The sequence below is a fragment of the Rattus rattus genome, chromosome 1, assembly GCF_011064425.1.
Source record: "Rattus rattus isolate New Zealand chromosome 1, Rrattus_CSIRO_v1, whole genome shotgun sequence".
Taxonomy (NCBI): Eukaryota; Metazoa; Chordata; class Mammalia; order Rodentia; family Muridae; genus Rattus; species Rattus rattus.
The window spans coordinates 39,713,775-39,735,110 of record NC_046154.1 but is presented as its reverse complement, the minus strand read 5'-3'; the positions used below and the strand labels follow the sequence as shown (position 1 = coordinate 39,735,110).

At 45.5% G+C, this 21,336-nt stretch overlaps 2 protein-coding genes and 1 non-coding gene across 3 annotated transcripts; 2 read left to right on the top strand and 1 right to left on the bottom strand.

Annotated features, from left to right (window-relative positions):
• The first annotated feature begins 777 nt into the window (after nucleotides 1-777).
• Nsun4 (NOP2/Sun RNA methyltransferase 4) lies at nucleotides 778-21,272 on the top strand. The gene is made up of 6 exons (XM_032899563.1): nucleotides 778-968; nucleotides 6,803-7,137; nucleotides 11,692-11,846; nucleotides 14,671-14,831; nucleotides 19,047-19,171; nucleotides 20,658-21,272. Exons 1-6 carry the CDS (start codon nucleotides 876-878, stop codon nucleotides 20,932-20,934), a joined length of 1,146 nt encoding a protein of 381 aa, XP_032755454.1. The 5' UTR covers nucleotides 778-875; the 3' UTR covers nucleotides 20,935-21,272.
• On the top strand, nucleotides 1,084-3,822 carry LOC116898190 (sperm head and tail associated protein-like). Its single transcript, XM_032899557.1, has one exon. It carries the CDS (start codon nucleotides 1,203-1,205, stop codon nucleotides 3,741-3,743), a length of 2,541 nt encoding a protein of 846 aa, XP_032755448.1. The 5' UTR covers nucleotides 1,084-1,202; the 3' UTR covers nucleotides 3,744-3,822.
• On the bottom strand, nucleotides 16,958-17,031 carry Trnai-aau. Its single transcript has one exon. It is a non-coding gene; the product is annotated as a tRNA-Ile (tRNA).
• Nucleotides 21,273-21,336: the final 64 nt, after the last annotated feature.

Sequence of the window (21,336 nt, the reverse complement as noted above, 5' to 3'; positions counted from 1 at the left end):
ACAGGTGTCCTCCACCAGCCACACCCAGCCGTATTTTATAAAAAAAACAAAACAAAACAAAACCTTGGGATGGAGCTGTTGGGGATTGAACCCAGAGTTTCACATATGTCCTATGCTACTTTAGGTAAGGCCGATGCGTTCTACAATTCTATCAATTACTGAAGTCCTCTCTGTTCTCACTGCCAGTACACTAATCCAAACCATCATCTCTCTCATCTTCCTTTTCTTATTCTTACCTACCTAGACCATCTTTCTTTGTGTCTTGTCTGTCTCTCGCTGTCTCACTAGAAACGCTTGCTGTCCTGTAGCTAGGAAAACTAGGTTTGGCTTGGAACTCAGAGAGTTCGCCCGCTTCTGCCTTCCAAGGGCTGGAATAAGACATATGCCACTGTGCTCAGCCAGACGATTATTTCAAAAAATAGTGATCACCCCTTTCTCTTCTTGGATCCTGAGTGATGGTGTCAATTTGAGAGTCTAAGAAAGAACACAAAAGTAGGTACCGAGTCTTGAAAAGGACCGTTAAAAGTCAGATCTTGAAACAAATTTCTATGGCTTCCTTGCAATTCCACTTCAGTCTTCAGTATGGTCTAATTTCGTTCTACCTTGGCATCTTTCTTCATGCAGTTTGAGCCCAGAAGGCCTTTCCTGCACCTCCTAGGAGCCTCTTTAGATGCTCTAGCAAGGCCAGCCACTGCTTCGGGTGAGCCCGGTACTCTCTGGTGGGCGGGGTGTGAAGGCAAGCGAAGCTCTAGGGGCGCGGCAAGCATAACCCCGCCCCCTTTGCCGCTGTTATTCTAAGCAGCTCTCAATTCTCCCCGGAACCCGCGAGAGTGCAGCTACTATTTCAGTCGGAGTTATTGGCGTTGCTAGCTGACATGGCTGCGCCCGTATTAAGAGGTGTTCGAAAGCTGCTGAAGCTCGTGGACTTCACGCCAGTCCCGCGGAGACATCGATATAAGAAGAAATGGGTAAGGTCTGACATAGAGGGAGACTTATTCAGCCCTTGCGTTTTCCGTCACTCACGGTTGCATTAGGGACATCCACTCCGGGGACCGAAGCCTTCTTGGAGCTCTTGTCACGCTTCTGCCTGCCCTTTTAATAACCACAAGCCTCCTCTTCCGGTTGCATAAGCAGCCCCCTGACTCCGCCCCTCTCTGTTAAGTCACTGCCTGAGCTTTCATTCGGTGACGTCACATCGCCTCATGTTATTTTTTCTTGCTTACCTTCATCTTGCCCTTCCCACCGTTCTTTTTCCTTTCCCTTCCTCCCTCTTTCCCTTCCCCTTCAGTCCCATGACCTCTTCCCCTCCTTTCCTCCTTAAAATTTCAACCCCTGCAACTGCACCTCAAGCTGACTGTCCTAACAACTACTCCTTCCCTCCTGCGTCTCCGTCGTCCTTCAGGAAAGGATTCACCCCTGTTTACACTGTCCAGGTGCCTGTGGCGCCCGGGAAAGAGTTCAGCGATCACCTTTCCTGTACTGCTGGCCTTTCTCCAAATGCAGGCAACAGATTCACCAACCCCCCTTTCCCTTGCCTCACCATTTCTTCTCCTTGCTTACCTCGACCGATGCCCACCCCACCCCCTCCGCCCTCGTCACTCTCCTCCCCACCCGCAGGGGAGAGGTGTTCTTTTGAACCCTTTTCTCCACTCCTAGGAAGGCTGTACAGCCAAGAGCCAACTAGTTCATCCCCTTCGAGTCCTTGTTTTGACCGATTCAGCCTTCAGGGGCCACCCTCTCCTCATCAGCGGGGCCATTATTGCAACTGTATTGGTTCCCCAGAAGCTCCGCGTTCATGTCCTCAAAGTCCGCGTCTTTGTTACGTGACTTCCCCACCTCTCATTCATCAGCCCCCTAGAGCCAGCCCAGTAACTTCCCCTCAACTTACTCATATAGCCTTGGAGACAGGCCCCGTGATTTCGACTCCTCTTACGTCAAGGTCCCAGAGAAATTACTCCACAGTTTCACCTCTTCCCCATCGGCCCCTGAGAACTGGCCTTCCGGTTTCATCTTCCCTTCCTCGCCCAGCTGTGGAAACTAGACCTCTAACCTCTGCAAACATTTCTCATCGCGTTTTGGAAACTGGGCCTGCGATGCCCTACTGGTCCTCTGGAAGAAGTTACAATGATCCTCCCCTTTCCTCAGCATCTTCCCCACCCTCTGGCAACCCTTACCATGATCATCCTCTCCCTCCAGATTCTTGTGAACCTAAACCACAGCTTGATGTATCTCTTGGGAAAAATTGCTGTGGCCCTCCTCTTTCTTCTCAGGCAGTCGTGTCTGGCTCTCCCATCTCACCCCAAGAGGGCTGTATTCATTATTCTCATTTATGCCCAGATTCCCAGATATCTGTCCCTAGGAGTCCTTACTGTGTCATCAACCTACCACCTGAGAGTGCTGATTCTCCTAGCTCCTCCCTGCCTCAGGCTCTCCACAAGCCCTGCTTAGGGTCCTTTCTGTGGGAGCCTGGGGGGAACTCTTACCTCATACTAAGCCCAGGTACTGTCATTTCTGGCCCTCCCTGCCCCACAGAATCTTCACCTTCTCAGTATCCTTATCCTTCCCTGTATTTCCCAGCTCCCCCGGACAATCAGTCCCCTAACAACCCCGGACAACCACCTAAGTCCCCTAAAGGTTATAACAAATCCAGTCTTCCTACCCCAGTTACCCCTCAAACGAAGCCCCCAAAATCCTTGGAATCACGACGCGCTCCCTGCAAGTGTCGCTCCCTAGTGAACACACCCCACCACACTCCCCCTAACCATCCTAAATCCCACAAGACCAACCCTTGTCCTCAGCCTCCCTCCCAGCCCTTTGGCCTCTCTAGTCTGCTTATGGAACCCTCCATCACAACTACTTCAAATTCTGGCCCAAAAGAACTTCCCCGAGAGTCTGCTGTTCTCAAAACTGCTCCTACTTCCTGTCCCCATAGCTCACCTTGTAATCCTGCCTTGTCCAGTAGATATCCTAAGAGCAGTCCCCAAGCACCACCTCCAGTATCCCCCTGCAATACTCATATGTATTCTGTGGTCCCTCCTACCTCCCATTTATCCCCTCTCTCTAGTCCCCTAAATCAGTCTACACATCTCCCTAATGACCAGCATGTGATTCTCCCTTGTGGCACTTATTCTGCTCCTAGGGGTCCACCACCACCCTATAGCAAGCCCGTGGCGCCTCCTTGTTCCACCCACATCTATTCTTTTATCCCTCTGAGAACACCCTTTGACCCTCGATGTTTACCTATTGTCCCTCGAGCTCGGTTTTGCTCCACTACCATTCCCTGTGGCGTTCATACCTATGCTGTGACCTCTCCAAGCCCACCGGCCAATCCCGCCCAGATTCCTTACAGCTGTCCTTTCCCTTCCTCCAAGTCCTCCTCCAACTGTTGTAGCACTTCTGCCAGTTCGACCATTGTTTGTAGTGACTATCAGAGTAGTGACAACCAAAGTAACCACCAAAACAAAAGTCAGAGCCAGAGCAAGAGCAGCCCCCCTCATAATCCAAGCAAGAGTCCCCCAAGAAGGGATAAGTTTGAGAGCACAAGTCGGAGCCGGAGCCATAGTCCTCCCCAAAACAACACTCAGGACTGTAGCGAGAATGCCCACACGAGTGCCATTCACCATAAGAGAAGTTGGAAGCAGAGTAGCAGTGCTCCAGATGATAAAAACAAGAATCAGAGCAAGAGTTCCCAGCATGGGAAAAATTCAGGACAGATCAAGAGTCCCAGCGTTAAGAAGAAATAATGACCAGAACACACGTTCTGGCCAGAACAAAAACCCAGACGAGGGCAGAAGTTGCACTAACAAAATGCCATCAGTAGTATCTCAGTGGTTGCAACAAGGAACAACTCAGACTCCTCGTCTCAAGTCTTCAGTTTTTTTCAGTCTGACCCCAGTCCTTCACTGCTAGCCCATAGCAGTCATCCTAGAAGTTTCTGCTTTGATTCTTACCTTAAGACTCTGTGAACTGTCTTTATTCTGCCTTCCTGGGGTCTGGGAAGTCTAAACCATCTCAGCTCTGTGATTCTGTGCATTATGTTGTCTGTTCACTGTGTCGTCTTAGGTAAGTGACTCGTTGCTGTATCAGGTGTGATAGGTTATTTCTATCCTACTGAGTACCATAGAGTTCTCTCCTAAGCAAGTAGTCAGTGACAAGGTTTTGAAAACAGGATTGTAAAGAATAAAAGTGTCAGGCATGGTGTTGCATGCCTTTAATTCCAGCACTCAGGAAGCAGAGGCAGGTGGATCTCTGAAGTTTGAGGCCAGCCTGGTCTACAAGTCAAGTTCTAGGACAGCCAGGTTTATGCAGAGAAACCCTGTCTCAAAAAAAAAAAAAAAAAAAGGCTTTTAGCCTCAAGTTTTTCTAGGACCTTCACAGCTTCTTTAAGAGTTCTCCCTTTGGGGTTGGGGATTTAGCTCAGTGGTAGAGCGCTTGCCTATCGAGCGCAAGGCCCTGGGTTCAGTCCCCAGCTCTGAAAAAAAGAAAAAAAAAAAAAAAGTAATGTTAAAGCAAAGTAATATTTCTTAGGTTGGGGATTTAGCTCAGTGTGGCGCTTGCCTGCTGGCGCCTGGTTCAGTCCCCCAGCTCTGAAAAAAAAAAGAAAAAAAAAAAAAGTAATGTTAAAGCAAGTAATATTTCTTAGGTTGGGATTTAGCTCAGTGGTGGCGCTGCCTAGGCGCAAGGCCCTGGGTTCGTCCCCAGCTCGAAAAAAAAAAAAAAAAAGAGTTCTCCCTTGGGTTACTTAAGTTCCCCTTCACCTTTGCAGTGTGAGGTATCAAATCTAGGGCATTGTTTATGCTAGGCAAGCACTGTCACACACTGAGCACACATCTCAGGCACGCAGACACATCTCAGAGCACATACATTGAGGTACATCTCAGTTCAAGCCCTCAATCCCTTCCTCCTATTTTTTTTGAGATTTTCTATGTCTCTTTGTGTGTGTGTGTGTGTGTGTGTGTGTGTGTGTGTGTGTGTGTGTGTGTGTTTGAGATAGAGTCTCATCTATCCTGATTTGTCTTGAACTCTATGTAATCAAGAATGACCTGGGGTTGGGATTTAAGCTCAGTGGTGGCTTGCCTAGCAAAGCGCAAGGCCCCTAGGTTAGGTCCCCAGCTCTGAAAAAAAAAAAAAAAAAAAAAAGAATGACCCTTATTTCTACTTCCGGAGCGGTAGGATTATAGGAGACTTTTTTTTTTAAAGGATTTATTTATTTAATATGTGAATACACTGTAGCTGTCTTCAGACACACCAGAAGAGGGCATCCTATCCCATTACAGATGGTTGCGAGCCACCATGTGGTTGCTGGGAATTGAACTCAGGACCTCTGGAAGAGCAATCAGTGTGCTTTTTTTTTTGTTGTTCTTTTTTTTTTTTTCAGAGCTGGGGACCGAACCCAGGGCCTTGCGCTCCTAGGCCGCTACCACTGAGCTAAATCCCCAACCTAAGAAATATTACTTTTTGCTTTAACATTACATTTTTTTTTTTTTTTTTCTTTTTTTTTCTTTTTTTTTTTTATTTTTTAATTTTTTTCCTTCTTTTCTTCTTAGTCGTTTATATTTGCCCTTTTTCTCTTTTCCTCTTTTTTTTTTTCTTTTTTTTTTTTTCTTTTCTTTTTTTCAGAGCTGGGGACTGAACCCAGGGCCTTGCGCTCGATAGGCAAGCGCTCTACCGCTGAGCTAAATCCCCAACCCCTCAGTGTGCTCTTTTTTTTTTTTTTTTTTTTTTTTTCCGGGCTGGGGACCGAACCCAGGACCTTTTGCTTCCTAGGCAAGCGCTCTACCCCTGAGCCAAATCCCCAACCCCCAGTGTGCTCTTAACCATTGAGCCATCTCTCCAGCCCTAGGAGACTTTTTAAAATGACATTTATTGGTGTGGGTATGGTTACATGCATGTGTGCATGTATGTGCTGTGGTACACCTGGGAGGTCAGACGACAAGTAGGGGAATCAGTTCTTTCCTCTGCCCTGTGGGTCCCAAAGATCAAACACAGGTAGCCAAGCTTAGTGACAAAAACCATTCCCCATTCAGCCATCTCCCTAAGAGACTCCTGATGGGTAATTCACCCTGGCCTCTAGTTTGCTTTTGCAGCCCCAAGGTTAGCTTTGAACCCTAGATCCTCCTGCTGAGTACTGGGATTACATGTGTGCACACTGTGCCTAGCGTTGACTCTCTTTTTTGATGACCCCTTTAGAGTGTGTCCCTTCCAATCCTGTGATATGAAGGCTACTCTTCACTCTCTCCCAGTTCCTCCTCTGGTAGGCAGAGGCAAGAACAAAGAGAAGAGAGAGCACTGAGCAAGTTTGAATTTGCCTCAGGGCTCTGAGGTATTGCCAGATATGCTGGTTAGTTTTATGTCATCCTGACACAAGTTACATAGAGTTATGTGAAATGAGGGAACCTTAGCTGATAATTTGACTCCATAAGATCCAGCTGTAAAGCATTTTCTTAATTAGTGATTGATGGAGGAGGGCTTGTGGGTGGGGTCATCCTTGGGCTGGTGGTTCTGGGTTCTATAGGAAAACAGGCTGATTGAGCCAGGAGTAAGCAAGCCAGTAAGCAGCAGCTCTCTATGGGCTCGTGTCAGCTCTTGCAGTTTCTGCCCTACTTGAATTCCTGCCGTGGCTTCTCTCAGTGATGGAGTGTCACCTAGAAGTGTAGGCTGAAATGAACTCCCTCTTCCTCAGGTTGCCTCCGTCATGATGTTTCATCACAGCCACAGAAACTGAAGCTAAAACAGTAAAGTCAGATGATACGAGATAGAGTCAAGACTGGAACGATTAATACGCTTGCCCTTTCTCTCTTAGGCTACCACAGAACCACAATTCACTGCCAGCCGGCTTGCTCTGCAGAATTTTGACATGACTTACAGTGTACAGTTTGGGGATCTTTGGCCATCAATCCGTGTTAGTCTTCTCTCAGAGCAGAAGTATGGTGCACTGGTCAATAATTTTGCTGCCTGGGATAGTGTGAGTGCTAAGCTGGAGCAGCTGAGTGCCAAGGACTTTGTCAGCGAAGCCATCTCTCACCAGAAACTGGAGCCTGAGAGTGGCCTCTCTCCAACTCTATCCCAGGACTGCAGCCCCAACCTTCGATGCTTCACTTTTTCCAGAGGGGATGTCAGCCGCTTCCCTCCTGCCAGGTAGGGGCTGGAACCCTGAGGTCATCTTGAATGCCTGCTACAGAGGACAGGAAGAGCTTAGCTCCTGCCCTCAAATACAAATCAGTATTGGTGTTTCTGGTGTGTTTAAGACGAGGTGTTTGTCCAAGTGCTGTACATGTCCTATCTCTTTGTCAATGCCTTGAGGGAAATAACATCTGCTCTCTTTTATATTTGAGATACAGAGAAGTTAAGGAACTTACTTGCTTTTGATTCTCCAGAGAGCAAGTGGTGTATTTGGTATTTAGTCCCCAGAAATTCGAACCCCAGAACCTGCTCTGCGTTCTGTAGAAAACATCTGCCTTTCACAAGAGAACGCACTGCATCCTTCCCAGGGAAGATGTGTTTCCCTTCCCCTTTTCCCTGTCAGGCACCTGTGAGAGGAGGAGGAGAGGAAGTGGACTTTGATAGGAAATAGGGGTTGCCTAGGAGCACAAGTTAGCAACAGCCTTGAAGAAAACAGAACTTCGTCTCTTCTAGAAGTGGTGTTTATGTGTATGAGGTTGGGTGAAAAAAGACTGTACAGTTAAGTGCTAAATTGTGCTTTATGCCTTGAGAATAGGAAGCTGGGTATGGTGGTGCAAGCCTGTGACACCAGCACTTGTTAAAGCATAAGAATGGTGGGCTCCTGGAATGGACTGCACACACACACACACACACACACACACACACACAGCGAGAGAGAGAGAGAGAGAGAGAGAGAGAGAGAGAGAGAGAGAGAGTGCTCAAGCGCTGTAGAGCAGGAAGTTAAGGAGCCTGAGAGCCTGAGGTCATTACTAACCCAAAAGAACACAAAACTAAAAAGTCCTATCTATGGCAGCAGAGACATTTTCTTCTGCTGAGTGGAAAAGCCTAGGTATGGAGAAGTCATTTGCTAAAAGTCACACAATTAATGAGAAGTGGGTTTGAGATGCAGAAAGCCTGGTTGTGGGACGCAGATTTAACTATGTTGTAGGATTGTGGAAAGGAGGAAGTGAGTTTGGCATACGTATAGCATTCCTCAGTGATCCCTCTCACAGCCAGGCGCAGCGGCACTCCTCTCTGATCACAGCACTTGGGAGGTAGAGGCAAGAGGATCTGGACTTTAAGATGACACTTTAGCTGCCCGTGGGTTTCAAGTCCAGCCTGTACTATGTGAGAGCCAGTCTCAAAAAGTTAAAAAAAAAAGGGGTTGGGGATTTAGCTCAGTGGTAGAGCGCTTGCCTAGCAAGCACAAGGCCCTGGGTTCAGTCCCCAGCTCCGAAAAAAAGAAAAGAAAAAAAAATTAAAAAAAAAGAAAGAAAGAAAGAAAAAAGATCCTCAGTATTTTCATTGGTTTCACTTAAGATCATTTTAGATACTGTCTGTATCTGGATAGATTGGGTGAATATTGGTAATTAGTCCTAAGGCATTGGCTGTCGGCAGAGCCATGAGCTAAAAACCATGTGGTCTCCTCAGTTTTTGAGGCACCCATTACAGGGGTTCCTTCTCAGGGAGAGAAGTGAGCAATATGGCAGATTTGTAGATGTTAACCAAAATCCCTTTTGAACCCCTTCTCCCATTGGGCTTCCTATGAAATTAAAGGGGGCCTTACTCTTAGCAGTTCAAGGAGCTTCGTGAATTTCGGAATAACCTGATAATATCTGTGACATTTCGTGCACTCTTATTTTAAATTTATTTTAAGAAGAACTGTGGTTTTTAGCAGATTCCCGAAACTGTGAACCAAACAGTTTAAGGATAGAAAGAAATGGATGAGGATGGCTTTTATAGGCTGTTGGCCTGTATATTCGCAATTCTGTGTGGTTTGACTTTCTCTCATTTCTCTGTCTTCTTGTGTAGAGAGAATATCTTGTGTATTATATGGCCCCATGGCCTGTAGGAAAGGGTAGAATAGAAGAGATGTCTGGTAGGCAAAGGATTAGGTAGAGGATAGATAGATTGGGATAGAGCCAGGCATGGGAGATTGGCCCCAGGACATGAAGGAGGACAGAGGAGTTAGAACTGAGCAGAGCTAACCAGCACACGTGGCAACACTTAGAACACAATGATGGGATGACGGGCCAGTCAGAGAACAGCCAAAGCTACGGCTAAGGTGTTTGTAAATGTAACTGAGTCTCGGAGCTTAGAGCCAGGAGGAGGAACCCCCCTCAACACTCTTGTTAATATTTCTTTGAGAGACATGATGTGCAGAAAATCCTAGTGTGGTTTGACTTTGAAAGTATCCACTGGAAGGAAGCCTGAGCCTCTTTGTGAAGTAAGGTGCTATAACTTGGGATCGTGGCTGACTAGCAATGGCGCTGCACCATGCCTTATTAGACCCTTCTCCCAGGGCCATAGTCTTGTTGGTTTTCTGCATCCTTGAGTCTGTTCCAAGGCTGCCCATGTTGAGCTCCATCTCAGGAAGGGAGATGGGATGGCTGCTCGCCACCAACCGTCCTCACAGTGACAGACAGGCCTAGGAGCCAGGAAGTCCTGGGACAGTTTGGGTGCAGTTGACCACCCCACCCTCCTGGCCTACCCAGCTCTCTAAAACCCAAAGCTAGCTACCCAGGTGATTTTCCTTAAAAACTTTTGATAGCTTCCTATAGGTTATAGTCCAAAATCCTTAAATAGGGTTTAAGACCTTTTGTGTTGGTCTTGCCTTTCAACCCCAGTCTTAGGCTTTTTTTCCCCTTCTTGCAACTAGGGATTAAACCTCATCCATACTAGACAGGCATCGTACCACTGAGAATTATACTTTTTAAATATTTTTATTTATTTGGTTTTATTCATTTATTTATTTGTTTAAAGATTTCTTTATTTTTAAGCACATATATATGTGTGTGTCTGTGTGAGTAGATGCCACTTATGTGTGGGTGCCAGCAGAAGCCAGAGGTATCAGATCCCCTAGAGTCACAGGTGTGAGCCACCTGATACAGGTGCTGAGAACTGCACTTGGGTCCTCTAGAGGAGCAGTGCACATTCTTAACCACTGAGCCACCTCCCTGTCCCCAAACAAGGAGGGGCTAGATTAATGGGAGAGTTAGTCACAGTCTCTGGTTTTTCTCTTTTCTCTCCCCACCTCACCCCCCAGAGTCTCTCTCTGTGGCCCTGGCTGTCCTGGAACTCCTCTGTAGACCAGCCTAGCCACTGAACTTAGAGATCTGCCTGCCTCTGCTTCCCAAGTGCTGGGATTAAAGGCGTGCACCACCGCCGCCATGTTATTTTTTATTTTTATATGTGAGTGTAGTATGTGCCCCATATGTGTGCATGACAGAAGAGGGTGTCAGATCCCCTGCAACTGGAGAAGATTTCGAGCCTCTGTGTGGACGCTGTTGGATTTGAGTGCCCTCGACTGCTGGACCATCTCTCCAGTCCTTCTTACTAATTAAAAAAAAAAAGATTTATTATATATACAGTGTTCTACCTGAGTGTTTTACACCCACAGGCCAGAAGAGGGCGCCAGATCTCATTACGGATGGTCGTGAGCCACCATGTGGTTGCTGGGGATTGAACTCAGGACCTCTGGAAGAGCAGTCAGTGCTCTTAACCACTGAGCCATCTCTCCAGCCCCTTTCTCACTAATTCTTAGAGAAGCTTTGAGTTTTTATTCTTTTGTATGGTACTCATTCTATTCTCTTTTCATTTTTTTACCTAGTGAATGCCTCTGATTTTTTCATCAGGCCCAACTTAGGTAGCTCCAGGGCATATAGTTGATGACCGTTCCTTCTGAATCAGTGAAATACTTTGTATCTTAAAGTGTAACCGGATGAAATTGAGTTTCTGCTGTGTGCATGGTTTCAGGTACTGGGAAATAGTACAGGGAACAAAAATCTTTGCCCTCTCAGAGCTATATTCTAATATAGGAAAATAATGGGAACACACACACACACACACACACACACACACACTCTCTCTCTCTCTCTCTCTCACTCACTCAAAAAGTGAGGAACAAGTGCTTTAAAGAAAAATAGTGTAGCTAGAGATAGATAGAGAGTGATAAGAAGGAGAGGCTGTTATTTTAGACAGACTAAACAGGGAATGGCGGTTGCTATGAAGAGGTCACTTTGAGGCAATGCCTGACAGAAGTAAGGATGCACACCAGGGATATTTAAAAGGAAAGTGTTACAACAAAAGGCCTGAGGAGCATGTGTGGCCCAATGAAGGAACAGCAAGGTGGCTAGCAAGGCTAGTTCTGAGTAAACTGATCTGTTTTCAAAAAGGACCACTCAGAGATGGGGATGTAGCTACTTGGTAGAATGCTTACTGAGCATGCCCAGAACCCTGAGTGTTCTCCATATTGTATAAGCCAGGTGTGGTGGCACAAACCTGTAATCCACAGTTTGTCGGTGGAGGAGGAGGATCTGAACTTCAGCGCCATTTTCAGCTTTATAGCAAGCTTGAGCCCAGCCTGGGATACATGAGACCTTGATCCCATTTTTTAAAAGAATTACCATGGATACTGTATGGATGGATGGGTGTCTGAGAAATAATTTACTGAGTGGAGCTACTGGCCCTAAAGGGCATGCAGTTGCTCGCCATGGCTCCCAGTAAGTGTGACGGTCTTCTCTCTTCCAGTGTTGGCAGCCTGGGTCTCATGGACTACTACCTGATGGATGCCGCCTCCTTGCTACCTGTGCTGGCTCTTGGTCTGCAGCATGGAGACATTGTGCTTGACCTGTGTGCCGCTCCTGGGGGAAAAACACTGGCCCTACTTCAGACGGGCTGTTGCCGTAAGTCAGTGGCATGGTATCCTAGGCAGGCAGGGATCTCCACTTCACTTAGGAGGACACACTGAATGTGATAAGTTTAGTCTCAAGGTCAGGGAGGAATAATATTTACTAAGTGTATTGTCAGTTGGTCAAAAAAAATGGCTGACAAAGGCTTCTACAGGCAGATTAAATCCGGGCTTTGATAAATCCACCACATGATCCTCTCACCCTTTTGTACTGCTAACTTGTCTCTAACTTCTTTGTAAAAGTCTCACTTCTTTGTATTTTTAGCTTTACATGTCACCTGTGAGCTTTTGGAGCTCCCAGCACACCTGCTACCTTTGCTCCTGTTACACTTTCTCTCAAGAATCCCCCACCCCACCTCGGCTGTGTGATCTAAATCCTTTTAGCTTTTGAGCCTCAGTTCAAGGGTGCTGCCTGCATGAAGTGTTCTCTCGTAGCTGCTCTTGGCTTGTTCAGAATGATTCCTTCCTGTGCGCCCACACTGTGAGCATCACCTGTTAGCACATTACATTATTAGCCTTTCCTCAGAGATTTAATGGATATGTCTTCTCCCTCCTCAAGATCATGAGTTCCATGCTGGGTGGTGGTGGCAGCGCATGCCCTTAGTCCCAGCGTTTGGGAGGTAGAAGCCCGTGAGTCTACTTGACTTTGAGGCCAGCCTGGTCTACAGAGTGAGTAAGCCCAGGACAGCAAGGGCTATACAGAGAAACCTTGTCTTGAAAAACAGAAATAAAAATTCCAAATTCCTTGGGAACAGGCTGAAGCTTCTTCATGTGTTTTGATAATAGGTAACCCTGGCATTCATAGGCTCACTTTAGCCGGCCTCTGGCCAGCAGCCTACCTTAAAGTACAACTTACCAGGCTGGAGAGATGGTTCACTCATTAAGAGCACTGACTGCTCTTCCTCAGGTCCTGAGATCAATTCCCCAGCAACCACATGGTGGCTCACAACCATCTGTAATGGGATCCAATGCCCTCTTCTGGTCTGAAGACAGCTAAAGTGTACTTATATACTCATATGTATAAAATAAATATAAAAAGAAAGAAAGCTAGGAAATGTATACAAAGTCCTCTATTGATAAAGTTAGGGTTCTCTTATTAAGAAGTAAGATAATAAGGGGTTGGGGATTTAGCTCAGTGGTAGAGCCCTTGCCTAGGGCGCAAAGGCCCTGGGTTGGGTCCCCAGCTCCGAAAAAAGAACCAAAAAAAAAAAAAAAAAAAAAAGTAAGATAATAGTAAATTCTGGGTGAATAATCGATAGTATCTACTGAAGACCAAGAGAGACATATTATCCCATTTTCAACTTGACACAAGCTAGAGTTCTCTGGGAAGAGGAACCTCAACTGAGAAGAGGTCTCCATCCAAATTGCCTGTAGGCTGGAGAGGTGCCTCACCAGTTATGATGTAATTATTGTTATGGAATGGTCCAGCCCTCTGTGGGCAGGTAGCCCTGGGGTATACAAGAAAGCAAACTGGCCAGGTAGGTAAGCAGTTCCTACATGGTCTTTGCTTCAGTTTCTGCCTTCAGATTTTTGCCTTGACTTCCTGTTCTGACTTCCCTCCATGAAGAAGTGTAAACCAGAAGCTGAAACAAATCATTTCCTCTCCAAGTTGCTTTCAGTCATGGCATTTATCACATTAATAGAAACCCAACGAAGACACAAGTGTTTCAGAGAGATTAGGTATCAGGCAGTGTCACACACATGTAGTCCCGGCTACCCAGGAGGCTGAAACTGAATTGCTTGAGAAGTTCAGTCTCCAAGGACAATCTAGGCACCATAAGAATACCCTGTATCGGGCTGGAGAGATGGCTCAGTGGTTAAGAGCACCAACTGCTCTTCCAGAGGTCCTGAGTTCAATTCCCAGCAACCACATGGTGGCTCACAGCCATCTGTAATGGGGTCTGATGCCCTCTTCTGGTGTATCTGAAGACAGCTACAGTGTACTTATATGTAATAAATAAATATTTAAAAAAAAAAAAAAGCTATGGACTAGTTTCCCTGGCATAGGAAATATAAAGACAGCATAAAAATAAAAATAAAGAGGAAATTTGTAATAATTAAAAAAAAAGAAAAAAAAAGAAAACAAAAGAAAAAAAAAGAAAAAAAAAAAAAAAAAAAGAAAAAAAAAAAAAAAAAAAAAAAACCCAAACAAACAAAAAAAAAGAATACCCTGTATCAGAAACAAAACAACAATAAGTTGGCATGGCTAGTGTGCCTGAAATTCAGCATTGAGACAGGATGATCTCAACTTCACAGCTGGTCTAGGCTACAGAGGAAGACCCTATCACAGCAATGTAAAACCCAACCAACTCCATTTTTGAAGTTCCAGGGGCTAAACTCCAATTCCAGGAGGAAAACCAGACAGTGCCCTTGAGCAGACATCCTATGGCAGCCTCCCACCCCAATCAGCAAGGTCAATACATGTAGATAACCTAAGACACCCTGCAGGAAATAGAGAACTTAGCCATCCTGATGGTCAGGTGGTTTTGCCCCCATGTTTGGTTCCTGCAGATTACGTCAGAAACGCAGTTTTTAAAATATTAACTTTCTGACTGTACAGAAATCCCCCAAACTTGCTGTAACTGCAGTAAATAGCATGCACCCCTAGACTACTCACTTTTCCTTTCCGTCGATATTAGTCTTTGTGACCTCTGCTCCAGAGGGGCGATTTGGTGCCACATATGTAACAAGTATCCCTGCCCCAGGGTCTTTGTTGACTGGGTATAGCTAAGTATCGGTTTCATTTTCCATTAACACCTTGTGTTGGTGCGATGTGACGACGTTGAGTCAGAGCCGCTAAAGATTCTTTATTTCCACAGGTAACCTAGCTGCCAACGATCTCTCTACCTCCCGAACAGCCAGACTACAGAAGGTCCTTCACAGCTATGTGCCTCAAGATATTAGGAAAGGGAACCACATTCGAGTTACCTCATGGGATGGCAGGAAGTGGGGAGAGCTGGAGGGGGACACCTATGATAAGGTAAGTGACCTCTGACTCTGTGTTCTGGCCCCCGATCCCAGGGGTAAGATCCAGCCCCTAGGTTTTGAGTGTGTGTGACTGTTTTCAGACCTAGACAGTTCTCCATGAGTGATTCGGAGGAAAGCCATTTGCAGAGTTCTCGGTTCAGCTTAGATGACTTGCTACTGTTTTCATTAGAGGGAGTTGGCAGCAAAAAGAATTGGAACCAACTGAGTGTGGAAAAAGTTATTAGGAATATTTTATTTCTGAAGTCACTTAGTTTCTTGGAACCCCTTGCAACAATGAGTATGAATGAGAACATTTTATTTCTGAATATTAACATCACATATCATGCAAAATTCAGGAGGTATAAAAGAATATCCAGTGGAAAATAACTTTTTAGACCTGTACACAGCTATCTTCTTCCTCTTCCTGCAGATAACTGTTTTTATTTTTATAGTCTTTATGCAATTTGTATATGAAAATATAGATCTGTGAGTTTTTAATAGAAATGGCAGCATGTGGTATTCATTCTGACATCTATGACTTTTTAATTAATTAAAATATCCTCAGGTGTAGTCCTTAGTTTTATGAATTTGAAGCAAAATTGCTGGTAAATGGTTTCTATCAGTTAAGATTTTGACAGAGTTTGAGAAATCCTTTAGAAGTTTGGCCAATCTTGCTTTCATTGGCAATAAGCAATTTTCTTTATCTCATTAGTATTGCTTTGTCTGTTTTTTGTTTTGAAGATTTGTTTAATATATATCTATATATATCTATATAGTACACTGTAGCTGTCTTCAGACACACCAGAAGAGGGCATCAGATTCCATTACAGATGGTTGTGAGCCACCATGTGGTTGCTGGGAATTGAACTCAGGACCTCTGGAAGAGCAGCCAATGCTCTCAACTCTACTGAGCCATCTCTCCAGCCCTATTGGTCAGTTTTTAATCAAACTTGCAGTACCTCTCACATTCCCCTGTTGTGTATGTTGTTGAAACTCTTTATATTTTACATTCATTTTCTTTTTAAAAATTCTTTTAGATTTATTTACTTTTATGTGTATGATTATTTAGCCTTCATGTATGTGTGTACCACATGTGTGCCTGGTGCCTTCAGGTCAGAAGAGGGAGTCAGGTTCCCTGGAACTGGAATCACAAGCAATTGTAAACCATCATGTGGATGCTGGGAATTGAACCTGGGTTCTCTACAAAAGCAACAAGTGCTCTTAACCACTGAGCAAGCTCTCCAGCCCCTAGTCACTTTCTTTTAATTAGCATGCTATAAAATCACTTATTTGAAACATGACTTATAATCACTATATATTGTATATATTGTACATGTACATGTATAAAATGGACAAGTATATGGCAGGGCAGTGGTGGTGCACGCCTTTAATCCTAGCACTGGGGAAGCAGAGGAAGGCAGATCTCTGAGTTTGAGGTCAGTTTGGTGTACAGAGTAAATTCCAAGACAGCCAGGGCTACACAGAGGAACCTTGTCTTGGAAAACACCAAAATTAAAATACAGTCTGTAGACTGCATGGCATGAGGGCAAGCCCAGGTATTTGTATTTTAGAGTCAGGCTCCTCGGACTGCAGTCCTGGCTTCATGACTTGCCAGCTGGAAGGTGTTGTGTGTTACTTCAACTTTGAGCTGTGTTAAACTTCTTTGGTGTGGTACACTGTAGTGTCCGTCCCATAGGTGCTTAACTAGGAATGCCTTTGCACAGTGTCAGACTATACAAGTATCCAACGTTGTTTTCATAGTCGGACTCCTGTCACTTTCTGTTCACTGATTTTAGCTGTGCCTTGTGGAACAGTAGAGAATGAATTCCCTCTTATTTTACTTGACAGTGCTTCAGGCATTTGAATTAGCTTTGATGCTTGAAGATATCTTCATTAATTTATTGTTTGAAGAAATCGTAGTGTGCAGTCTGCTGTGTGCAAAGGAAGTGTTAGACACTTTGGATGCAGAGAAGAATGCTACCTCAGGCCTCGACAGACCTGATGACCCCATTCTTTTTTTTTTTTTTTTTCTTTTGTCTTTTTTTTGGAGCTGGGGACCGAACCCAGGGCCTTGCGCTCGCTAGGCAAGCACTCTACCGCTGAGCTAAATCCCCAACCCCAAATGGAAACTTCAACTAGTGGCCCGTACGGGGATCGAACCCGCGACCTTGGTGTTATTAGCACCACGCTCTAACCAACTGAGCTAACCGGCCAACTGACCCCATTCTTCTTCAGTCGTGTTTGTCCATCAGTTGGAGAGAGTCCAGCACTCTGCATGTTCACAGAAGGGCAATCACCCCTCCCTTCCATTCACACATTTCCTTCATTCCTCCCTTCTTCCCTTCCTTCCCAGGTTAAAGTTTATTTGAACATATTTTTCTCCATGTTTTCTCATGGGGGAGTCCAAAAGTGCACTGGAGGCTGAGAGCCGGCAGTGTACCATCCTGGCACACGGCTGCTAACCACACGTCGGCCTGCTGCTGTAGACATGCCTATGCTGTAGCTGATGTTGAACAGCTGACACTGATAAGCAATACCTGGGATGTATTGGGACCAAACTAAAGATCTATTCACCACTTATTTTCTATTCTCCTTGAACTCTGTTGTTCACATGCATGAGGACTCAGGACCCCAGCACCCATGAGTGCCCTCTTTCGATCTCCTGAGTCCAGCCACCTTTTGAAGAATTGTAAGAATTTCCACAACTTTCTCTACTTCCCTGCCCACTGCCCCACTTTCTTTTTAGGCAGGGTTTCATGTAGCTTAAGCTGGTCTCAAACTGGCTTTTATAGCAAGGGGTGAGCTTGAACTTTGCATCCTCCAGCCTCTGCCTCCTCCTGCTAGGACTTCAGAGGGCACCACCATGCCCTGTTCATTTTCCCACTGTGTGTACTGTGGTAATTCACCAAAGAATATATCAGTATCAAACACTGCGCAGGTCTTGCTGGCTTGTTTTGGTCTGGTTTTAGGTTTTTCACATCAGCGTTTCTCTGTGTAGTCCTGGCTATCCTAGAACTAGCTCTATAGACTGGGCAAGCTTCGAACTCAGATCTACCTGCCTCTGCTCACTGAGTGCTGGAGTTTAAAGGTGTGTGCCACCATCACCTGGCAAAAAATTGGGTTATTTTTAATTTACTTCTACTTTGCCAAAAATATCTTTCTGGAGATTATTTTACCCTTTTCAGACATATATGTAGGGATATTTAAAAACATTTTTCTGTCTGTCTCAGGTATCTAGTATAGAAAGGGCTCCTGGTAAATTAGTGAATGATTTTGTATTTCTCACCTTAAAATATTTAAATATTGGGAACCAGATGTGGTGATATGTAGCTGTAATGCCTTGGGAAGCTGAGGCAGGAGAATTGTGAGCTCAGGGCCAGCCTTTGCTACGTTGTGTGCATTTGTGTGTGTCCCAGCTTCGGTTCCCTCCAGAACTAGAGTTACAGGTGAAGCATCTGACGGGACGGGACTCAACTGCAGGTGCTCTTGGCTCTGAGCCATCTCTTCTGCCTCTCCGCCCATTTTTCTTTTTAAAACAGTACTGGGGATTGAATCTAGGGCCTTGCACTCTGACATTGTTTTAAGATAATTTTGAAATTATTTTATTGTTTTATTATGTAACATGTAAATTGAGTGTTTATCATGTATAAATTGGATGTTTTCATTAAATAGCCAAGAACAGAACCTTGAAGTACTAAGATTTTTTTCCTAGGTTGATATCAGTTATGTAATAACCATTATTATATGCAGCTTTTTTTTTGAAATAGCATCTCATGAAACCTAGGCTGGCCTCAGACTCACTCTGTACGCTGAGGCTGGCTATGATTCCTGATTCTCCTGCCTCCACCTCTCAAGTACTGAACGCTGTGTGTACTACCATGCAGATATTTTAATTTAATTTTACCTTTTGAGATGGGGCCTTACTCTGTCCCCTGGCCGGCCTGGAAAACCAGAGACTAAGTTACCTTCAAGTCTGTAGCAGTCCTCTTGCCTTTGCCTCTGCTTTTTGATCAACCGTGAATATTTCTAAATATACTGTTTTTCCTGCTCACTATGTCACAGTTCTCTGTCAGGTTAAAATGAGAGTCTTGTCAGGGACTCTGCAATGGAGGGATGGGTAGAGGAGTATCTCCACTGAACTTTGTCACCTGGGGCGTAAACTGCTCTGACCTAAGCCGGAAGAACCCAGAAGGAGCTTTACCGCTTTACCTTTTGGCCTTCTGGGCAGGTGTTAGTCGATGTGCCGTGCACCACGGACCGCCACTCCCTTCATGAGGACGAGAACAACATCTTTCAGCGGTCAAGGAAGAAGGAGCGACAGATGTTGCCTATGCTGCAGGTGCAGCTTCTTGGGTGAGTGACAGAATCTCAGACTTTAGGGTCTAGTCACCTGCGGTCTCAGCTGTGGAACTAGAAGCCCAGGCCATCACGTAAGAATCCTGGCTGGAGTTTGCCTGGAGGTACTAGGCTTCCTGAATTGGTCCTTTTTAGAATACTAACTTACTCTACCGCAGCATTTTACCTCAGCGTCGGTGACTTGCACATTTTGAAAAAGCAGTGGTGCATATCCGTGTCCTTTGATATTTGTAAAGCTGAGGCAGGGGAGTACCTTGAGCCTAGGAGTCTGGGCCATCCTAGGTGCTGACCTAGGCAACATAGTGAGACACTATCTCAGAGAAAAAAGGGAGACTGGAGAGCTGGCTTAGCAGTTAAGAGCACTATCTGCTCTTGCAGAGGACCCAGGTCTGGTTCCCAGCACCTACATGGCTGCTCACAACCATCTGCAACTCCACTACCAGGGGATCTGATGCCTCTTCTGCCCTCCATGGGCTCCTGCACACAAGCAGTGCATATCCATACATTCAGGCACACACATACACATAAAATAAGTAATAAGTATTTTTTCTTGGGTTTTTTTTTTTCGGGCTGGGAACCGAACCCAGGGCCTTGTGCTTGCTAGGCAAGCGCTCTACCACTGAGCTAAATCCCCAACCCAAGTATTTTTTAAATAGAAAAACTACTACATTTATTTATTTTTAAAAAGAATCCAGACATGATGCATGCTTTTGATCCCAGAGCTTTGAAGGCAGACACAGGAGGATATCTGTGTTTGAGGCCAGCCTGGACTACATTGTGAGTTCCAGTTCAGCTAGGGCTATATGGTGAGACCTTGGGGAAAAAATAAATAGAAAAAAGAAGAGGAAAAAGAGAAAGGGAGGAAAGAAAGAGGAGAGAAAAGGGAAGGGGGCTTAGAGACCAGGGGTCTGTACAACCGAGGAAAGAATCCAATTGGTAGCCATCGTTAGGATTTAGTTCATAACTAGAATCAGGCTTCAAAGGGTCATTCTTTTCTTTTTATTACTTATAATTATGTGTATGCATGTGTGTCTTCATGTAGGTATGTGCACACTCATATAGGTGCCCATGGAGGTCCAAGATTTTAGAGTCCCCTGGACTTGGAGTTATAGGAAATTTTGACATGGGTGCTCCACAGAGTAATATTTGCTCTTAACTGCTGAGCCGTCTCTCCAGCCCCATCAAAAACTTCTCTGAAGGAGGGTTCGTAGAGGTGGGTGTGGTGGTATGTGCTTATTATCCTAGCACTTGGAAGGCTGAAGCAGGAGGATGGCAACTTGGAGGCTACTCTGTGCTATATAGCAGGGTTGTATCTCACAGGTAAAAACAAAAGCAAGACCCAAGCAAACGTACAAGGCTCCTGGCAGGACTCATCTCCTGCTGGCTACTCCATTGGGTAGTAGACCACCTTCCCTGTGTTCCTAGCCCTGGTTGCTCTGACCCTTCCGAGAAGGATACTAATTGCTTTTCCCCTTGGTTTCAGGGCTGGACTCCTTGCCACCAAGCCCGGAGGTCACGTTGTCTATTCCACTTGCTCACTGTCACACTTACAGAATGAGTATGTGGTGCAGGGGGCCATCGAGCTTCTGGCCAATCAATACAACATCAAGGTTCAAGTGGAAGACCTGTCTCACTTCCGAAAGCTTTTCATGGACACATTCTGTTTCCTCCCATCCTGCCAGGTTGGGGAGCTGGTAATACCAAACCTCATGGCCAATTTTGGACCTATGTACTTCTGCAAATTGCACAGGCTGCCATAGTGTCACCCCGTCCCTGAAGTAGGAAGGTGATGACTCCATCAGAGGCACTGAAGCTGAGGCTGGCGGCAGGTGTGTCCCAGGCCTGTCTCCATCCATTACATCTAAAGATCGCTGTACACGGCAGTGGGTAGGGACCGCTGCCCAGCTGAGTTAGCAGCAGGCTTCTAACTCATACTCTCACTTCTAGCTTTTAGCCTCTACTAAGGCCCCAGCTTCAGTAGGGATTAAGACAGACTCTGTGAATAAGCCCATAGTTCAAGCTGTAAACTGGGGAAGAAACATTTAGCCAATAAAGTTGTTGAAGTGCTCAAAGGGCGGGCCTGCAGTTGGGAACATCACATCAGTCTAAGTTCTGTTACGTTTGTCAGCTGAAGCTGCCAGACACGCTCTCCAAAGTGCCCA

Coding starts and splice junctions, on each gene's coding strand:
- LOC116898190 (XM_032899557.1), top strand. CDS start 1,203: ATGTTATTTTTTCTTGCTTACCTTCATCTTGCCCTTCCCACCGTTCTT.
- Nsun4 (XM_032899563.1), top strand. CDS start 876: ATGGCTGCGCCCGTATTAAGAGGTGTTCGAAAGCTGCTGAAGCTCGTG. Junction 11,847..14,670: donor ACTTCAGACGGGCTGTTGCC/GTAAGTCAGTGG, acceptor TTATTTCCACAG/GTAACCTAGCTGCCAACGAT. Junction 14,832..19,046: donor AGGGGGACACCTATGATAAG/GTAAGTGACCTC, acceptor CCTTCTGGGCAG/GTGTTAGTCGATGTGCCGTG.